This window comes from Balaenoptera ricei, chromosome 21, assembly GCF_028023285.1.
Source record: "Balaenoptera ricei isolate mBalRic1 chromosome 21, mBalRic1.hap2, whole genome shotgun sequence".
NCBI classification, from domain to species: domain Eukaryota; kingdom Metazoa; phylum Chordata; class Mammalia; order Artiodactyla; family Balaenopteridae; genus Balaenoptera; species Balaenoptera ricei.
This window is the reverse complement of record NC_082659.1, coordinates 11,538,315-11,556,224: the sequence shown is the minus strand read 5'-3', so window position 1 is coordinate 11,556,224 and position 17,910 is coordinate 11,538,315. Positions and strand designations below refer to the sequence as shown.

General features: G+C 49.6%; 1 protein-coding gene across 7 annotated transcripts in view; it reads left to right on the top strand.

Moving 5' to 3' along the window:
• The window catches only part of DLGAP2 (DLG associated protein 2), a 726,244-nt gene that overhangs the window by 152,609 nt on the left and 555,725 nt on the right, over nucleotides 1-17,910 (top strand). For all 7 annotated transcript variants that reach the window (XM_059909837.1, XM_059909832.1, XM_059909834.1 and 4 more), the window contains one exon: nucleotides 11,249-11,303. Coding sequence is in view for 6 of the 7 variants with exons in the window: in XM_059909832.1 (XP_059765815.1) it covers nucleotides 11,249-11,303 (55 nt within the window). In the remaining variant the exon portion in view is untranslated. The remainder of the gene's footprint in view (nucleotides 1-11,248; nucleotides 11,304-17,910) is intronic.

Sequence of the window (17,910 nt, the reverse complement as noted above, 5' to 3'; positions counted from 1 at the left end):
CCTCCCTGGCTCTCCTCGGGCAGGGGGAGGGCAACGTCCTCCCGCCGGGGCTGCTCTCATCACCGGTGTCCCTGGCCCTCCTTCCTCCCTTTGACCTCCTTCTGTCAGGTTTGTCCCCTCTTCTCACTCCTTTGGCCGGATGACCACCGCACCCTGGAGCCCATCTCCATGCTTCTCGCCCTCGGCCCCGGCGGCCAGGCTATCCTCCTCCACTGCCGTTGCCTTGTGGGTCCCGGGACAGCGTGCGGGCTCAGTCCCCGTGATGTAACATCCGTGTCCGCCACGGTCCTGGTGACACCGTGCGTACCGCTGGCGGGACTCTGCTGAGAACGTCGCCCCTTTCGTGCTGCAGGTTCCGCGTCTTGACACAGACGAGATCTCCTCCGAGCAGCGGCACCCACAGCCTGCATGCGCCGCGCTCACGTGTCGTGGGTCCCTCGGCTGTATCCCCCGGAGATGGCGCACAGCGGGCAGGGGCTCGTACGTGGTCCAACAGAGAAGTGTGATCCGCCCGCACCCGCAGAGCCTCAGTGATCGTCCCAAGAACTGGCAAAAATTTCATGCAGCGTGACAACAGTAATAAATCTGATCTTACATACTTTAAGGTAGAATACTTCTTTTTAAAACAGTTCAGCAAAGGGACGTCCCTGGCGGTCCAGTGGTTAGTACTCCATGCTTCCCCTGCAGGGGGCACGGGTTCTGTCCTTGGTCGGGGAGCTAAGATCCCGCATGTCGAGTGGCACAGCCAAAAGAAAAAAAATGTAGAACAATTCAGCAAAGTTCTGCAACCTAGAATAGGGATTTTTACTTTTTAGAAAATTAATAGACAATCTTTCTTTGAGCTGGAAAACTCTCTCTGGGCACTAATAGATCTGCGTGGACTTAGTCTCCCCATGAATCTCATTTATCCCTTGGTTTTAGGTGAGACATTTGCCCCCTATAATTTGGCTGGTTGTAGGATATTTTACCAGAGAGTCTGGTTCCTCTTCTGTCCCGTATTTCTCAGATTATTAGATTTTCAAAGCAAAATTGCAACTGAAACCGTTTAAGAAATACATCAGTAGAAATAAATGTAGAAGAACACAAAGTTTCCCCTCTCCTGACCGGCCCAACTCCCTTCTTATTGGTAACACTCAGTCTGTCGTTGTGATGTCCAGGAGTAACCTGTGAAATGTAACAGAAGATGTTAGCCACCCCCCACCTGGCTGCACTGACTTCCTCAGGACGTCTGGGGCCTTCCCACCAGCAGTCCCAGGGGTCAGTGTGGTCCCTGCGTCTAAGGCCAGGACTGAGCTGCTCTCGCCCATCCGGGCCCTGGAACCTTGGTGTCGGGGGTCAGGCAGGACCTTTGTCTGTAATACTTGAAATGGTGCCTTAATAAATATCCTGAGTGAGAAATGCCTCCCTCCCGACACACGTGTGTGTTTCTACGCACACACTCACGGGCACCTGCACACGCGCACACACACCCACGCCGACGGTGACCAAGACCCAGCGGGTTTATCTATCCAGGTGGCTCCTTGTGGGGGCTGGTGTGCGACACCCCATCTCCGCTCCCTCCTCGTGCCCCGACGGCTGTCACTTCTGGTCGTTCCCACAGGGGCGGTTTTGCTCCGTCAGCGTCTCTGCCTCTGTCTGTGAGTCGAGCTCTGCGGACGGCAGGCTCCCTCACACTCAGCAGACGCACCACCCGCACCTGTGCTGCGTGTCCTTCCTGTGTCATCGGGTGCGTGAGCCGTCGCCCGCGGCGTCAGGACGCAGAAGCTCCGGCCCTCTGCCCGCGGTCCTCACCCTTGTGCGGACTCAGGGCTGGGTGGGTTGGGTCCTGGGCGCCGCGTGGGACGGACGGTTCGCAGGCCCCCGAGCCACGGTGGGTGGAGCGTGGCCTGTCTTGTTTCCATCCCGTGGCTGCACAGAAAGTTACAGTACCGATCCTTAGATGTGCATTTTCTCCTAGAAACATTTAAGAAAAGCTGCCCGCCGCCGTCAGGGGAGAATCTCCTCCTTCAGGATGTCGTGGGGACGTCAGGGTTGCTCGTGGTTACTGTCGGCCACCGAGATGAGATGCGTGTCCAGTGTTTCCTCACCTTCTCTGACCCTGAATCTCCCCCCTGCTCCCCTATGGGAGTGTAATTTGAGAAACATGGTCCCAGCCGTGTGGAGAGCTAGAAATCTGGTCGTCTCGGCTTCTATGCTGTTGTGGTCACTTTCCTTCCCGGCCTCCAGAAGGCGTCGCTCTCCTCCACCCGCCTCGACCTCGCATCTGTGCTCTGCTCTCCTTGGGGTCGCATCTCCTTGCAGACGTCTTTCCGCACAGCGCCCCGTCTCCAGGGGATGGAACACGTGCTCCTGCGCAGGGCCCCGTGGCTCCAGCCTCCCCAGCTTCCGGCGCTTCCCGGTCCCCCAGACGTGTTTCCCTGGTAGTGGTCTCTCCTTCTTCCTCTCTGTCCTCTTCCTCCCCCTTTTCCCCCTTCTTCTCCCCCTCCCGTTAGTGTCCTCACATTTGGGGTCTGTGGGTCCATTCCCCCCCACGCACACCTTGGGGCTCAGGCTGCCCGTGGATGGCGCCCTCCTGTTCGGGGCCTTACGATGCTCTGAGCCGGGAACACGGGTATAAAGAGATGCAGCTGCAGCCCGCGGGGGTGGTGCTCCTGGCAGGGGACACAGTTAGTGCCATGTGGGAGAGGTGATGAAGGTGACCAGGACCTACGTGACACGGAAAGTCAAGGAGGGTATTTGATTCAAGCTTAATTTGGGAAAATGCTCGAGATTTCAATAGACAGAAAAGAGGAAGGAAGGTTGCCGGGTGGGGGTTGAGAGGCTGCGAGTGTCCGGAAGGTCAGGCCGTGGGAAGGATGTAAAGGATGCAGCTGGGAAGCAGGTGCAGGCAGGACAGAGGCGCGGGCTTCCCTGTGTCCGAGCGGTCCTCCTGGGCCATCAGGTGGCAGGCGGGGCTGGAGGAGGTCAGCCGGGGTCATGATCCTTTCACCCCCAAATGCAGGCGGCCTCAGGGCCGTGGGGAGGGGAGCCCCTCATCCGCAGGAGTCCCAAGGGGGGTTCCCTGAGCAGGCGGGGAGGCAGTCTGGGAGCCCACGAGGCCCTCAGGAGGGGGCGGGTCCCGGGAGCACCTGGTGGGCGTGGGAACGTCTAGGGAACATGATGGGTAAGGACGCGGGACGGAGGGTCCTGTCGCAAAGGGAATTGTGGGACATGTTCTGGAGTGAGGAGCATCTCTCCCGCAGTCGACCCGGGGCTGGGGAAGGACAGGAAGACATCCTAAAGGTTCCGAGGCGCGGCTGGGGTGCGGTGGGGACACTCCTAAAGCTCTCAGCTGACCGTGGGGGTGCTGTCGCGTAACAGCGCCGCAACGTGTGGGTGAAGAGGCCGCCTTGCACCCGATAGGACGGCTGCCATCAGAAAACCAGAAAATAGCAGGTGTGGTGAGGATGTGGAGAAAAGGGACCTCGTGCGCTGTCAGTGGGAGCGTCAGACGATGCAGCCACCGTGGAAGCCAGTGCGGAGGTTCCTCGGAAGATTAGGAATAGAACTGCCGTACGATCGAGGGATGTACCTGCAGAACCGAGAGCAGGGAGGCAGGTCCCTGTCCCCCGTGTCCTGGCAGCTTCATTCACGGCAGGAGAACGGTGGGTTAATTATGAGGAATCGGCCACGCGATTATGGAGACTGATAGGTATGTACACATAGATATGTATGTTTACATACAGGCACACACACATGCACACGTGCACACGCAGTGTTTGTACATCCTGTTATCCAGTTGGTTCTGCTTCCCTGGAAAACCCAACCAGCGCAGCAGTTTTCTCCATTCTGTAGAAAAACACCCTGGAACAGCCCTGAAGGATGGTTTCCTGCCTTTTAACCCAGAAAAGGCGATCGATTAAGTGAACATCTTGGTTACACATGGTCTGTGCACTGAAATTTTCTTACGCTGCAAATAAATTGAATAACATTTAGTTAAATAGATGGGACCGGTATGCACCCTTGTCTACAGTAGAAAAGTAGGAAAGACGATCGTGAAAGGAGACGGGGGCGGAGGCAGAGCGAGCCTCGGGGGCCTAGGCAGGGTCGCCCGGCAACTGGGACGGGATCCCTTCTGAGCAGAGACTGGTCCTCCACGTAGGAGGCTGTGGTTTCCTGATGGAGCCCAGCGCCCTGTGGCCTGTGTCTGTGACCTGGGATCCACCTGTCCTGGAAGGTGATGGAGCCCCGCAGAACAAAAGGCCCTGTCTTCCTGCTTGGAGTGGGGGGCATGGGGCAGCAGTGTCTGTTCACTTTGTGATGAAACGAGAAATGCCTCAATTTCAGGTAAAATATATGCATTTTCAAAAAGACTTTTTTTTTTAAAACATCTTTATTGGAGTATAATTGCTTTACAATGATGTGTTAGTTTCTGCTGTATAACAAAGTGAATCAGCTATACGTATACATATATCCCCATATCCCCTCCCTCTTGCGTCTCCCTCCCACCCTCCCTATCCCACCCCTCTAGGTGGACACAAAGCACCGAGCTGATCTTCCTGTGCTATGCGGCTGCTTCCCACTAGCTATCTACTTTACATTTGGTAGTGTATATACGTCCATGCCACTCTCACTTCATGAGCAGTTTTAGGTTCACAGCAAAATTGAGGGTGAGGCACAGAGATTTCCCATGTACCCCTGTCCCCCGCTCCTTCCCCAGCCCACTATCACCATCCCCACCAGACGGGACATTTGTTACAATCCATGAACCTACGATGAATGATACATCATCATCACCCAGAGTCCCTGGCTTACATCAGGGCTCACTCTTGGCGCTGAACATTCTGTGGATTTGACAAATGTATAGTGACTTGCATGCATCATTACAGAGTCAGAGAGAGTAGTTTCACTGCCCTAAAAATCCTCCATGCTCCCTCTGTTCACTCTCTCCACAGTTTTGTCTTTTCCAGGATGTCATAGAGTTGAATCATACAGTCTGTAATCTTTTCAGATTGGCTTCTTTCACTCAGTCGTATGCATTGAAGTTTCCTTCATATCTTTTCATGGCTTGAAGGCTCAATTCTTTTTAGCTGAATGATATTCCATTGTCTGGAGGGACCACGGTTTATTTATCCATTCACCTACTGAAGGACACCTTGGTTGCTTCCAAGTTTTGGCATTTGTGGATGAAGTGTGTAGGGTTTTGTGTTGACAAAGGTTTTCAGTTCCTTTGGGTAAATACCAAGGAGCTTCACTGCTGGATCATAGGATAAGGGTATGTTTAGTTTTTTAAGAAACCCCCAGACTGTCTTCCAAAGTGTCTGTACTGTTTTGCATTCTGATAGGTGTGTAGTGGTGTCTCATTGTTGTTTTAATTTGCATTTCCCTGATGACATACGATGTGGGGCATCTTCTCTTGCTTACTTGCCATCTGTATGTCTTCTTTGCTGAGCTGTCTGTTAAAGTCTTTCGACCATTTTTTAATCGGATTGTTTTCTTGTTATTGAGTTTGAAGAGTTCTTCGTATATTTTGGATAACAGGTTTTATCAGATGTGTCTTTTCTCCCAGCCTGTGGCTTGTCTGCTTATTCTCTTGACAGCATCTTTCAGAAGGTTTTAATTTTAATGAAGTCCAGCTTATCAATTATTTCTTTCATAGGTCATGCCTCTGGTGTTGTATCTAAAAAGGCATCACCATACACCCAAGGTCATCTGGATTTTCTCCATGTTATCTTCTGGGAGTTTTATAGTTTTGCCTTTTACGTTTAAGCTGTGCTCTACTTTGAGTTCATTTACATGAAGGGTGTAAGGTCTGTGTCCAGATTATTATTATTTTTCTGCACATGATGTCCAGTTGTTCCGACACCGTTTGTTGAAGAGACTGTCTTTGCTCCATTGCGTTGCCTTCGCTCCCTTGTCAAAGGTCAGTCGACTATGTTTATGGGGGTCTCGTCTGTTCCACTGATCCATTTGTCTCTTCTCTCACCGGCACCACACTGTTTTCATTACTGTCGCTTAAATATAAGCATTTGCCTCATTCTTAACTCCTTATTCCATATCCCTTTATAAACATAAAGTGACTCTGGGTCAGGGCTGGGTTTGCTCAGATTTTGTTCTAGCTTTTAACTGTGTGTTTGCTTTTATCTGGATTTACTGGACACACGTGTGTGTTGAGTAAGTAGGTGAAGCCTGAGTTTCTAGATGTATCTAAATTGTAACGAAATAGATGTAAAAATGTCTAGTAGAAGTACTTGAATTCAAATAGGTGTCTTGGTCTTTTTAAATTTTCTCTTCTTAAGGACATTTTGGTACTGCTTTCCTGTAGTTGTAAAAATCATTGTGCAGACTTGCCATGCACTACTTTACGTGAGTTAATTGTAAGTTCATTTAATTTACATATGTACATACTATAAAAAGAGAAGTCGTTTTAAGAGGCTTATGGTAGAGAGTAGAGTCGGCTGCTTCATACCCCCCTTCATACCTCGCCCTGGACCCAGAGACGCCGTCCCCATTCTTTCACCGTTTCCCCCTCCCCTGACTTCCCGCTGTGGCCGGGGGAGGCTGGGGCTCCCCCTCCCCAAATGCCCAATGTGGTTACTTCCTGACTTTGGGATACATTAATAGTTAGTACTTATATCACAGTAAATTGATAGGATTGTGCCTTTTTGGGAACGTCTTTCATTCACTGTTAGTTGCCTTTTTTAAAAGGCCTGGCTTTTTCTTCAATGTCTCCGTCGCATTGTCACCTCTTCTCTGCGTGTTCAGCCTCAGCCTGCTGTCCATCTGGGCGACGTCCCCCCACCCCGCGTGCTGGCCCACCGCCCAGGCGCCACGTTGGGACCCCTGCCCCTCCGTGACACCCCCGCCTCTGGACCCCTCGGGTCCTCGCGGCGGCCACGAAGAACGTCCTCTGGCAGCTGCCTCTTGGGGGTTCGGTGGGTCATTTAGGAAGATCTGGTCCTCCTCCTTGTCCCTTCGTCTCTCTTTCATCCATGGCTGATGTTGGGGGCAGTTTCCCTAGAATTTCCAAGGCCCTCTTCCCGCATTTCCTGGCATCCAGTGTCTTGCGCTTGGGTGCGTTTGGAACCCTCCTTTTGTGCTGAAGTTTCCCTGTAGTGTGCGTGAGGCTGGTCCTTCTGTGTTGGGCGCTCCGGGGTCCTGTCGAGTCTGAAATTGTCCCTTAGACACGGGGCCTGCTGTGGCTTGTCGGCACTGTGTTCCCTTCTGTTTCGTGGACCTTTCATTCTGGATGCGCCATTGGTCAGATACTCCAGGGATGGCCAAATACGTTTCTGTTCTCTCTTTTTTTCTCCTAACTCTCTGTATTTTTTTTTTTTAAATCTACCTTCTGTGTTATTTCCTTGAATTTTTTTCAACTCTTAATTTTTTTGTAAAAAATTTGGTTCTCCTGTTTTTAGCTTCCAAAAGCTCCATCTTGTTCTGTGAATTTTCCTTCCATAAACTTAACATCTTTTTCTTGACTCATGGACGAAATATCTTCTCTCGCTTTCTGAAATATTAATTATCATTATTTGAAAATGTTCTCTTTTCCCCTGTAATGTTTCTCTTTTCTCTAATTCCAGTTTTCTGTCTGTTTTAGTGTCTCTCAAAGTGGGAGTTTTCTTTAAATGTGTGGTAATCCTCAGCTGTAAGTCCTAATTAAGTGAAAGATTAAAATTTATGGAAAACGTTTTGGTGGATGAATGGGGCTTGTTGGCTGGTGGAATTGACCACACAGAGACCTGATGGGGAGCCAGAGTTTCCGTTTGGAGGCCCGCGTCATAAGGGGTATTTTTCTGTTTTTCAGAGGAGAACGGAAGGGTGAGGGAGGGTGGGTGGGGGAAGCGCGCCCCTCTCACTCTGGAGGAAGGTGGGAGGAGGGTTCAGGGGGGCCAGCCAGCCTCTTAGCTCTCCTGTCTTCACCCGGGGCTCCGCTGGAGCCTGCGCTGCTCTGGTTTCCTTTAGTTCAGCTCGTTCTCTGGTGGCTGGTGAGGGGCTGGGCTGCCTGTGTGGGCACCTGGAGGGGCCGCACTGGGTGAAGGTTTCCAGCGGCCTCGCTCCTGCCCTTGGGGCCCCTGCAGGCACCTCTCCGGAGGCGGCCGGGTCCCCGACTGCCAGCTCTTCTGAGAGAGCCCTGTATCTCACAGAGACACGCTGCAGTCTCTTTCTTCTGTGCTCGCCCATCCTGTTCTTTTTGTGCCTGTGGATTTTTACTGTAGTCGCTCTGCCCACTTAAAACTTGACCACGTGCACCGACGGGACGGCTTCGTTAGACACATCGCCGTGTTGCTTGGGCGCAGCCTGGGAGCCGGTGGTTCTTCGGGCTGAGCAGGTGAGCAGCGCTGGGAGCTCGTTAGACGTGCGGTGTCTGTGTGTGTGCGTGTGTGTGCACACGCGTGTGTTTAAAGGCGCAGCAGAAATTCATGGAGAATTTGGAGCAGAAACCTTGTTATCAAGTGTCCTGAGGTATAACTGATATACAAAGTCTGCGCACATTCAGTGCACGCAGTTTGTTGCGTCTGGACACTTGCACACGCCTGTGAGCCCATCAGCACAGTCAAGGTCGTGGTCACCCGCGTCTCCAGGAGGTTCCTCACGTTCGTTTTTGTGGGGAGAGCACCTCGCGGGGCGCAGACAGTGCCGCTGAGTGGGCGCCCCCTGCGGCAGGTCTTGGGGACACCACCCCACCACGGGGAACCTGGAGGGCTTCCTGCTGAGAGGAATGCGACTTCCGGGGCTCCGGCCCCTAGTCCCCGACGGGATCCCTGCAGTCTGCACGCAGCCCCCGGCGACACCCACGCAGGCGGCTTCTGCCCCTTGGCTGGTGTGACTTTACCGGTTTTGGTCCTTGTAATCCCTGTCCAAGCCTGCCGGGTGACGGCTCAGGGTTTGAACGCCTGGCCGGAGCAGTCCTGACCCGCACCCCAGCTCCGGCCCTCCTGCCGCGACCTTGCTCACGAGCAGGGTTGCGTGCGGTGACGGCCCCGACATCAGGGGCAGTGACATCGCCTGCCCTTGGGCACGTCTGTCCCATGCACTCTGGCCGGTGTCCTCCTCGCGTGCCCTCGGTCCATCCTGCCAGCTGCCTGGGAGGTGAGAGCAGAGACACGGGGACCACGTGTGTGCTGCGCCCTCCGTCCGGGCAGCGGCTTCGGGGCCTCCACCCTTCAAAGCCAGCGGCACCGAGCAATCTCGGCCGGTGGGGAGCTGAGCAGGAAGCACAGGGTGAGCGCCAGGGGCCGCGGACAGGACTCGCCCGGCCTTCACGGGGTGACGCCAGCAGGCGCCTGACCTCCGCGTTCCTGCTACCACCACCTGCGAGCACCCCCACACCCTCGTGGGACCGGCCGTCCTGGCGATGCGATGTGGCAGGGGCGGCTGTTAGGAGGTGACGTGGCCTCTTCTGGGGACTAAGCTAAGGTGGCTTCGCCAACACGCAATTGGCCAGAACAGTTAATGGAACATTAGTAACGTCCTGACACTGAATTGCCATCTGCATCTCAGAGGGGAACAGTGTTATTTACTGTTTAAACAGCATAGCTCTTTACTTGTACACGAACCTCGGGGACCGAGGGGGTCCAGTCAAAAGTGGCTTGTTGACTGGAGCCCACCTGGCTTCCTCACGAGGCCAGCGAATGTGGTGACACAGGAAAGAAGGGCCCAGAGAGCAGAGGATGGTCAAGGAACAAGAGCAACACTCAAAATAACTTTATATTTGGAAATAATTTCAAATGTAAGAGTTAGGAGAAGAAAACCAGGACCCAGAGTCAGAGGGTGCCGTGTAGATGGAGGGTGCCGTGTAGACGGAGGGCGCTGTGTAGCCGGCAGCTGAGGCTCCTGCTGTACAGGGGTCTTTCCCTCGGCCCCACCCACTTCCTCTCACAGAGATGCTCATTTTGGTCACGTCTCTCTCGGGTGTAATTACTACTCTTTCGCATCCCTTGGGGCTCTGCGAGGATTCTTTAAAACCACTCAGATCTCATCAAAATCCCCCCAGCCTTAGCACCCATTGACCGTTCCTGTCTGATCCCACGTTTACGACAATGATTAGGCCATAGTCTTAAATATGAATAGGTAAGCCAAGGAGTGCCCCTCTGGAAAGTGCTGGAGAAAGTCAGTGAGTGGGTGTGTCAGCTTTGGAATCAGAAGGGATGCAGATTTACAAGGAGCCCAGGATGTGAAGTGTGTGTGTGTGTGTGTGTGTGTGTGTGTTTGCACAGTCGGACATCGAGGGCTGGGAGAGATGAGTGTCAAACATGGTCCCAGGGTTTCTTGTCTCGACGTAGAGGCATTGTGAGGGCATGGAAGGGAAGGGAATCATTATTCTGGAGAAAAACTTCTGCATTCATTGATCATATTTACTAGAGCCTGTTGTATACTCAGCAGACCCTGAGCTGGTCGAGGGCAGCGTTGTGACTGCAGCGTCTTTGCAACACCTGCTTCTCCCCTCCACTGCCTGATTCATTTGCTCCAGAGGGGGGTAACGCGTGCTTCTTGGCTGAGAATGTCGGGATTTGTAATCAGGGAGGGCTGGGGAATGGTTGCATCCTCATCGGTAGAGGATTTAAGATGGAAGTTCAGCTTTTACCCTAATTGAGTTGAGAGAGCATAATCATGAACTTCCCACAGAGATCTCTTCAGTCACAAATTCTTTCTACATCTGCGCTTTGCGGTTGCCTCACAGTACTGAAGTTTCTTGGGAAAGCCATTTTCCATTATTTTCACCTTCCTTTTGCTTATCAAATAAGATATTTCCTTCACCTTTTCCTACCCAACTGTGTGTGTAAACACAGGCTTTTCTTTCACATTTTCTTTGTGACTCATCCTTGATAAAAGCGTCTTGGCTTAGATCCTAGAAGATGGACTCAAGGAACTGTCCCCATCAAGCCTCCATTTTCAGGTTCTAATTGCATCTCATATTTTAAAAGCCATCACAGAATTGGTGGGCCCATTTACCTTATTGTAGGCGTCCCCTGAGTGCAGCTTTCAAGGTACTTTGAGGACCCATTAGAGACATACATTAAAACAGAACTGCGTTACCGTCCTAGGAGCAGCATATATAATCAGCACACTTACCTGATTAACCTCTTTGATGAAAAATGTATGTATCAGAATTTTTCAGTACTGTTTAATTTGTTAGATCGTTCTGGGCATGATGACTGTGCAACATTGAATGGCCTTATTAGAAAAACACTTGCAACAGTTAATGCGATGCCTTTCTCTACCTGAATGATAACCACATGTCTTTTATTTATTTGTTTTGAAACAGGTTTTGCCCGGCATTCTGCAGAAGCATTGCTGTATATTACCAGACAGGAACACAGGTAAATGCATTTTGTTCTTCTGATTTGAGATTCTTGGTGTTATATCTGTGGAAAATTGAGAAATATGATTGCATAATTTAGATATCTTGGTTTTCTAAGGTGGTTGTTTTATATATTGACTGAAACAAGCAAAAAAAAAATGGATGATTCAGTTCTACAGTGAGTTGTGACCGGAGCTCAGAGACCTGTTTTTATTTGAAGAAGGAAATAGATTCAGATGATTGTTGCCTTGGAATTTGAAGGGAAACCGGTCGTCTTATAAAGCTGAATATATTAATTTCAAAGTTGTTTCCTTTGTGGATGATATTTATTAAGGCAAACCACATTATTGGCTAGCATGGAATGGATTTGGAGCCTGTTTGCAATCAAGGCTTTCCTTGCAATCAGGGTAGGAACTGGCCAGGTGTTACATTCTTCAAACCTCGAGGATCTCAATGAACAAAACAATAGGATGGATATCTTGAAGTGGGAGATTCTATGACCCTGTGATTTCTCATTGTCAGGCAGATGTATGTGGTTAGAGGTTGTAAGTAAGGTGGTTTGCATTACTTTTAAGGAAACACGATGGAGGGAAAAAAGTCTGAAAAAAAATCCTTTGGAACTTTGCTGTTTTAAAGTTAAACAAACAGAATAATTTATGTGACGCGTGTTATCCTGTGGATCTGGGTCTCACTCGCTCTAACTTAAAGTGTTTTATTCAGAGACTCAAGTCCTGAGGAAAAGATCGAGATGCTGCTTCTTTTTTGCACAGGGTTGTATCAGAGTTTATTCATTTCTAGAATCAGTTGTGTCCTGCCAAATATGTCTGTCTGTGTCCCAGGATACTTTTGCTGGATATGAAACAGAGGCTTCTGACATTTCCTTATGTGTTTTCTAGCTAAACAAAATGAATCATAATGGACTCTTCTGTGATAATTAGAGGAATGTAATCTGTTGGGAATTTCTCTACTTTTATCATAAACAGCATCTTGACCGGCTGGTATGTTTACCGGGGTCCCATTCGTAAATGACAAGGCACTGTTTTATACCATGCATTCCAATGTAAAACACCGAGTATTTTGGAAAACTGAGATCTTAGGTATTTTTTTTAACTTATGATTATGGATAGATTATATTACCGACTCTATTATTTTTCAAAAAAGTTCATAGACCTGTCTCTGTTTTGGTTCTGCCCAATCAATTATGTCTCAGCTGCAAATTTGAGCAAATTTACTGCTTATAGGGAAGTTTGTTTAGAACATGGTTAGATATTTTTTTGAGCCTATTTCTATTTTCTGAAAGTCTTGGTTAGTAATGAATATATGAACAAGTCACATGTGAAGAAACAAAGATTTTGCAAACTGTGTCCATCAACAACTGTGAGTATAACACAATTTAAGGTTGGAATGCATTTTCCAGATAAGTTTCTCTCTTCCAGGTGAGTCATTACTGATTCTGAGAAGCATCAAAAATAATGATAAAATTAATTAAAAGTTAAGTACTGTTCTGTGGGGATCTAAGTGGATTTTAAATATTGACATGAGTTTTTTCTATTTTTAGACAGTTTGTTATATAAGAAGTTTCAAGTTAATATAGCAAATATTTCCAAATTGAGACGCTTCATTTGCTTTTCATGAGAATGCAGGTAACCAACCTCTAGAACCAAGAAAGCTGCCTTCCATTATGACTTGAATATTGATGCCATCTGCTAGGCAGTTTCCTTAAAAATATTTTTATATAATAGAGTGTTTCACTTTGAAGTCACTGCCGAGGACTTGAGGCTGTGACATTAGGTGTGGAAATGGGAAAGAATCGTATTAAATGGGGAGAAAGAGGAGTTGGCTGAAATTATAGCTTTTAGAGGTGAAAGATGTGAGAATTTTAGTTTTTCCACATAATTTGATCTAATAGGTCTGAAGCTGCTTAATTATTTAGGAAATGTTTGGAAATTTCTTCAGACTCAGACACAGTGGTATTGCTTTTGCATTTTAATGGCAAATAGGGTCCTTAGGAACTTGAATGTAATTTGGTTTTACCTTAGTGGTTTTATAGAAGACTTTTCAAATTTTTGATTAAGAAGATCAACTTTGGACTGTGTAGAGGGTTTCATTTTGGGATGATACAAAACATTCTGCAGGTGGATGGTGGCGATGGTTGCACTACAGTGTGAACGTACTTAACGCCACTGAACTAAACACTCAGAGATGGTTAAGATGGTAAATTGTACGTTACGTGTAGTTGACCACAATTTTAAAAAAAGATCGACTTTGGGATGAATCATGGCTTTTCGTTTTGTTTGATTTTTACTTATTTTAGAAGTACTGCATGGTCCAGTAACTTACGTATGTTGTAGCTGAATGTCTGGAAGAAGACCCACCTGTTTTCTGGTGTCTCATTGCTGATATGCTCAGCGGGGCTGCGGGGAAGTGTTATGAGGTCGCCCTGCTCTGGGGTCAGCTTGGCTGCTGTGGGACACAGAATTCATCCTTTCTCCTGCTGTTTCGATACCTGTGATCATTTTGGTTCATGATGTGAAGAGCCAGACTGAATTCTGTTGAGCACCTCTGTAGATGACCTTATTTTTCATGTTTTTCTTGGGAACACTGGGAGTTGGGTGCGTAAAGCATGTCTGTTGTGAAGGAGGAAACTTCCACGCAAACACACACACACGCACGTACCAACCCCACCACAGACACACACACACACCTGCCCCACCACTTAGATACACACACACCTGCCCCATCACACACACACGCCCCATCACCACATATACACACACACCTGCCCCATCACACACACACACACATACACACACCTACCCCATCACACACACACACACACACCCCTGTCCCATCACACACACACACCTGCCCCATCACACACACACACATGCACACACCTACCCCATCACACACCCACACACACGCACACACCTGCCCCATCACACACGCACATGCACGGACCTGCCCCAGGCTCTGAGCTTTTCTTCCCGTTCACGTCCACCTTGACTCCCTTCCCTTGTTCTGGTGGCTCAGTTGGCCTCTCCCCTGCTTTTGCTCCCAGCTCCTCAGATGTGGCAGTTGGGTTTTTTTGGTCTTTTTGTATCTTGTCCAGAATTTGCCCCAACTGCACAAGCATGCAGTTATTTTCAGTGCCGTACAGTTTCTTTGTATCTGTTGCTTGAGGAGACGTGTGTCCAGGTGCAGGCCCTGCAGCACGGGGGCCCAGCCTGTCTCAGTATGACCTTTGTCAGAACGGCTGCTGAGAGGCTGTCCCTGGGTGCTGACCTCCTTCACCCCCTGTCTGGGGGGAGCGGCCTCCGGAGGGCCAGGAGCCGGGTGGCCCTTCGCTGCAGCGGGAGGCTGGCAGGTTGGTTTATCTTCCCTCTCCTGCTCCATGTCTCACGGGTTCGTACACGACTTACATGTAACGACCGTCACGTGACGGGTCAGCTGTACCTCCCGTAGGAGAGAACGCGGTCTGTGAGCGTGTTTCCCAGACGGTGTGCCTTTGACCAGTGAAGGGGCTGGGGCTCCTTAGTCCTTACATGGTCTGGATTCCGTATCAGTTTGTCAGTTCTGTTCCCTCGGAATCTCCATGCTATTTGGGAAAATCAAGCCTAGGCAGGAGTGAGCTTAGTAGATTCTGTTTTCTTTGGGCGACACAGTGGGTTGGGGTACTGCCCCTGAGCTTAGTGGTCTCACAGCATCTACTCCCCCGTCTATCAGGACACAGCCTACTCGGCTGGTACAAATAACTGGAAGTTACGAGAATGACTGATTTTGCAGTAAAGCAGCAGCAGTACTTACCTATGCAGACTTTCATAATAACTAAATAATGAAGCATCAAGCGGATTAACCACGTGGCAGTATTTGACTTTTGAGATACATTATATCTCCACAGGGAAAGCAGAATGATTGTGAAATAAGCTGTATGTGAAAACTGGTGGGAAAGATGTTAAGTTCTTTCCATATATTCTACGTCACTGATCTTTGCGTGTTTGCCAACCTGTGGCGTGGTGTCCATGAAGACTCAGTGTTACTCCGACCTTGGGTTCCTCCCAGTGATGTGCTGGCCGGCACTTAACCTCCAGCCTCCGGCAGCTGGTGTGAGGGCGGCGGGAAGCCTTGTGGGGTGTTGGCCCGTGTCTGGGGTGCACACGCCTCGCCGTGGTTACTGGACATGGGTTCGGGAGGGGTCCTCACTGTCCCCAGGTCCCAGTAGCAGACAGAATGCCAGTGGTCTGAACCTGGTGCCAGTGGTCAGAGCTAGCGAGCCTGGCTCTTGCCTTCACTTCTGTGTCCAACTCCTCAGGGGTTAATTTAGGGGCCATGGTCAGCCTGTGCTCCCCCCGTGGGGGCAGGTTGTCCCGTTGTGTGTTGGCGAAATAAAATCTGGGATTAAAATTGAATGTTTGCAATGGGGCGCTTAGTGTTAAAAAGCTACATAGCAAGAACTCTTGCATTTGGGCACTGAGTGTGTGCGCTCCATCACGCGAGGGTTCAGACGCCTGTGGGGCACTGGACCCAATTACACAGTATTGAACCGTGAGCAGGGCTGTTGCCATGTGGACGGCCATGGGAAGCTTGCATATTGAGGTCAAAGGCAGAGGGGACATAACTGTTGAAATAGTGGGAACGGCCGCTCTGAGAAGTCCTAAATCCCCTAAGTTTCTTTTGTGCTGAAGGTTATAAAAAGCCTTTAATTTCATGTGGACAAGTGAAGGAAAATCAATGAGTATGTTTGCTCCCTTTGCTGCAGACCTGTCTGAAGGAGAAATTGTGCCCAATGACGGGTCCAGTAAGAGTTTGGCAGTGAGTGTATCTGGGGAAATAAAACCCTGTTTCATTAATTTCACGCTTAACTTACATGTGATTCTTAGATCTGTGTAGACAGTGATGTGACTTGTGTTCAGTTTAAGTTCTAACATGAATGGTGGACATTACACCTTGTGTTTTTGCGGTGTTTCTGGTTTATAAGGCTCTTTTATATTTATTCTGGCTAGTCCTACTGTTTTCTTGTGAGATGGGAAATACTGCCCCCGTTTTGCAGATCAGTAATTAGACCCAAAGCTGTGTGTGAATTTCACTGTCACACAGCTGCTGAGTATTTTGCTGAGACCCAAAGGCAGGTTTTCACTCTGAGTCAGTATATGATTCCATCATGACCCTTAATAAGTCCTTAATCTTCCAAGTGTGGGTTTCCTATGAAACATGGTGAAAGAACAAAATGGTGTGGACTGGGAATCCCGATGCAGGGGCACAGGGGGAGGAACTGCCGGCAGGGCCTCTGGAGCTTCAGGATGTGAGATGGGGGAGTACACCAGGTGGGTCTGTTGCTGAAAAGATGTTCAATCAAGTGGAACATTTTCGCACCTGGGGTGCCTCACTTTTCCAAACACCAGGTGAATGGCATTGTAACTTACTAGGTTAAACATAAGATGTCTTGTCTTTGGAAGATCAAATCCTTCAAGTAAGTTTCTTTTTACCCAGAGACTGAAATTATTTATAATGCCTTTTTTTCTTTCCAAAAAGAATGGTGGTTGTGCAAATAGGATGCCAGATGATATGATTCATAAACTAAGAATAACTAAGGCAGCGCCGAGCTGAGCTGGATGAGGGAAGTGAATGTCTCAGCCATGACTACGGTTTTCCTTCCAGCCTGTATCTTGATGATCCCGCCACGTTGGGGTGCGAACGTGCTTTCCCTTGCTTCACCCCCTTGCTGTCCACTGACTGGAGATGGATCAAATCCTCATATGCTTAAAGGGCTTTATTTCATGCACTGAACATGGCTTTATTAGAAAACTGGACATGCTAGTTAATTACTGCCAGAACGAAAGGCTGTGGATCCGTAGTTTTAAGGCCAGAACTGTTCTATTCCACGCAGCTTATTCTTAACCCTGGGGGCTTCTCAAAGCCGGGCTGGCATCTTTGTGCCATGTGGGAGGGTCAGCCCTTTGGGAGATGAGGACCCTGAGCTAGGCTGGGTTTCAGCCCCAGCTCACCTGGAGCAGGTGCTTTTGTGCAGAGCAGAAATTGGATCCTCCTCACCCTTGAGCAAGTGATGTACCTACTCACTCAGGTTAACGCTTACAGCCGGGTTAACGTGCAGACAGGAAGTTCTGTGGCTCAAGGCTGAACATTCTATGGCTGCTTCTTTGCTGAGACGTTTCCTGAGTGAACCTGGCGTTTGACACCAGATCTAACGATGCCCTGGCTCGTGGGGCAGACCTGTGGGGCTGTGAGCTCTTTATCCCTTAGATGCCAGGTGGACGTGAAACCGCTTCTTCAGGCAGACCTTCAGCTTTGTCTGCAGGTTCCCCCGGGGCTCACATCGCCTGTAGGGACAGGATCGTGCCGTTGGCCGTCCTCTGCACCAGAAGGGCACCCGGTCTCCGGGACGTGCCCCTTCCGGGAGAAGGTGAACGACTGACAGGAGCGTGTGAGATGTGTGACACGTGTGGAGTCACCAGCTTTTCCACTGCTCGTCCTACTTGCGAGGAAGAATGAAACCTCAGCCACACACTGTCAGGAGTGAAGTGCTGTAAATAAGAAAGCAGTTTTTTTATGTCATCCATTTGGTCCGTTTCTCCACTAAGAATATTTGCTGAGGTTTGGACGTGAAC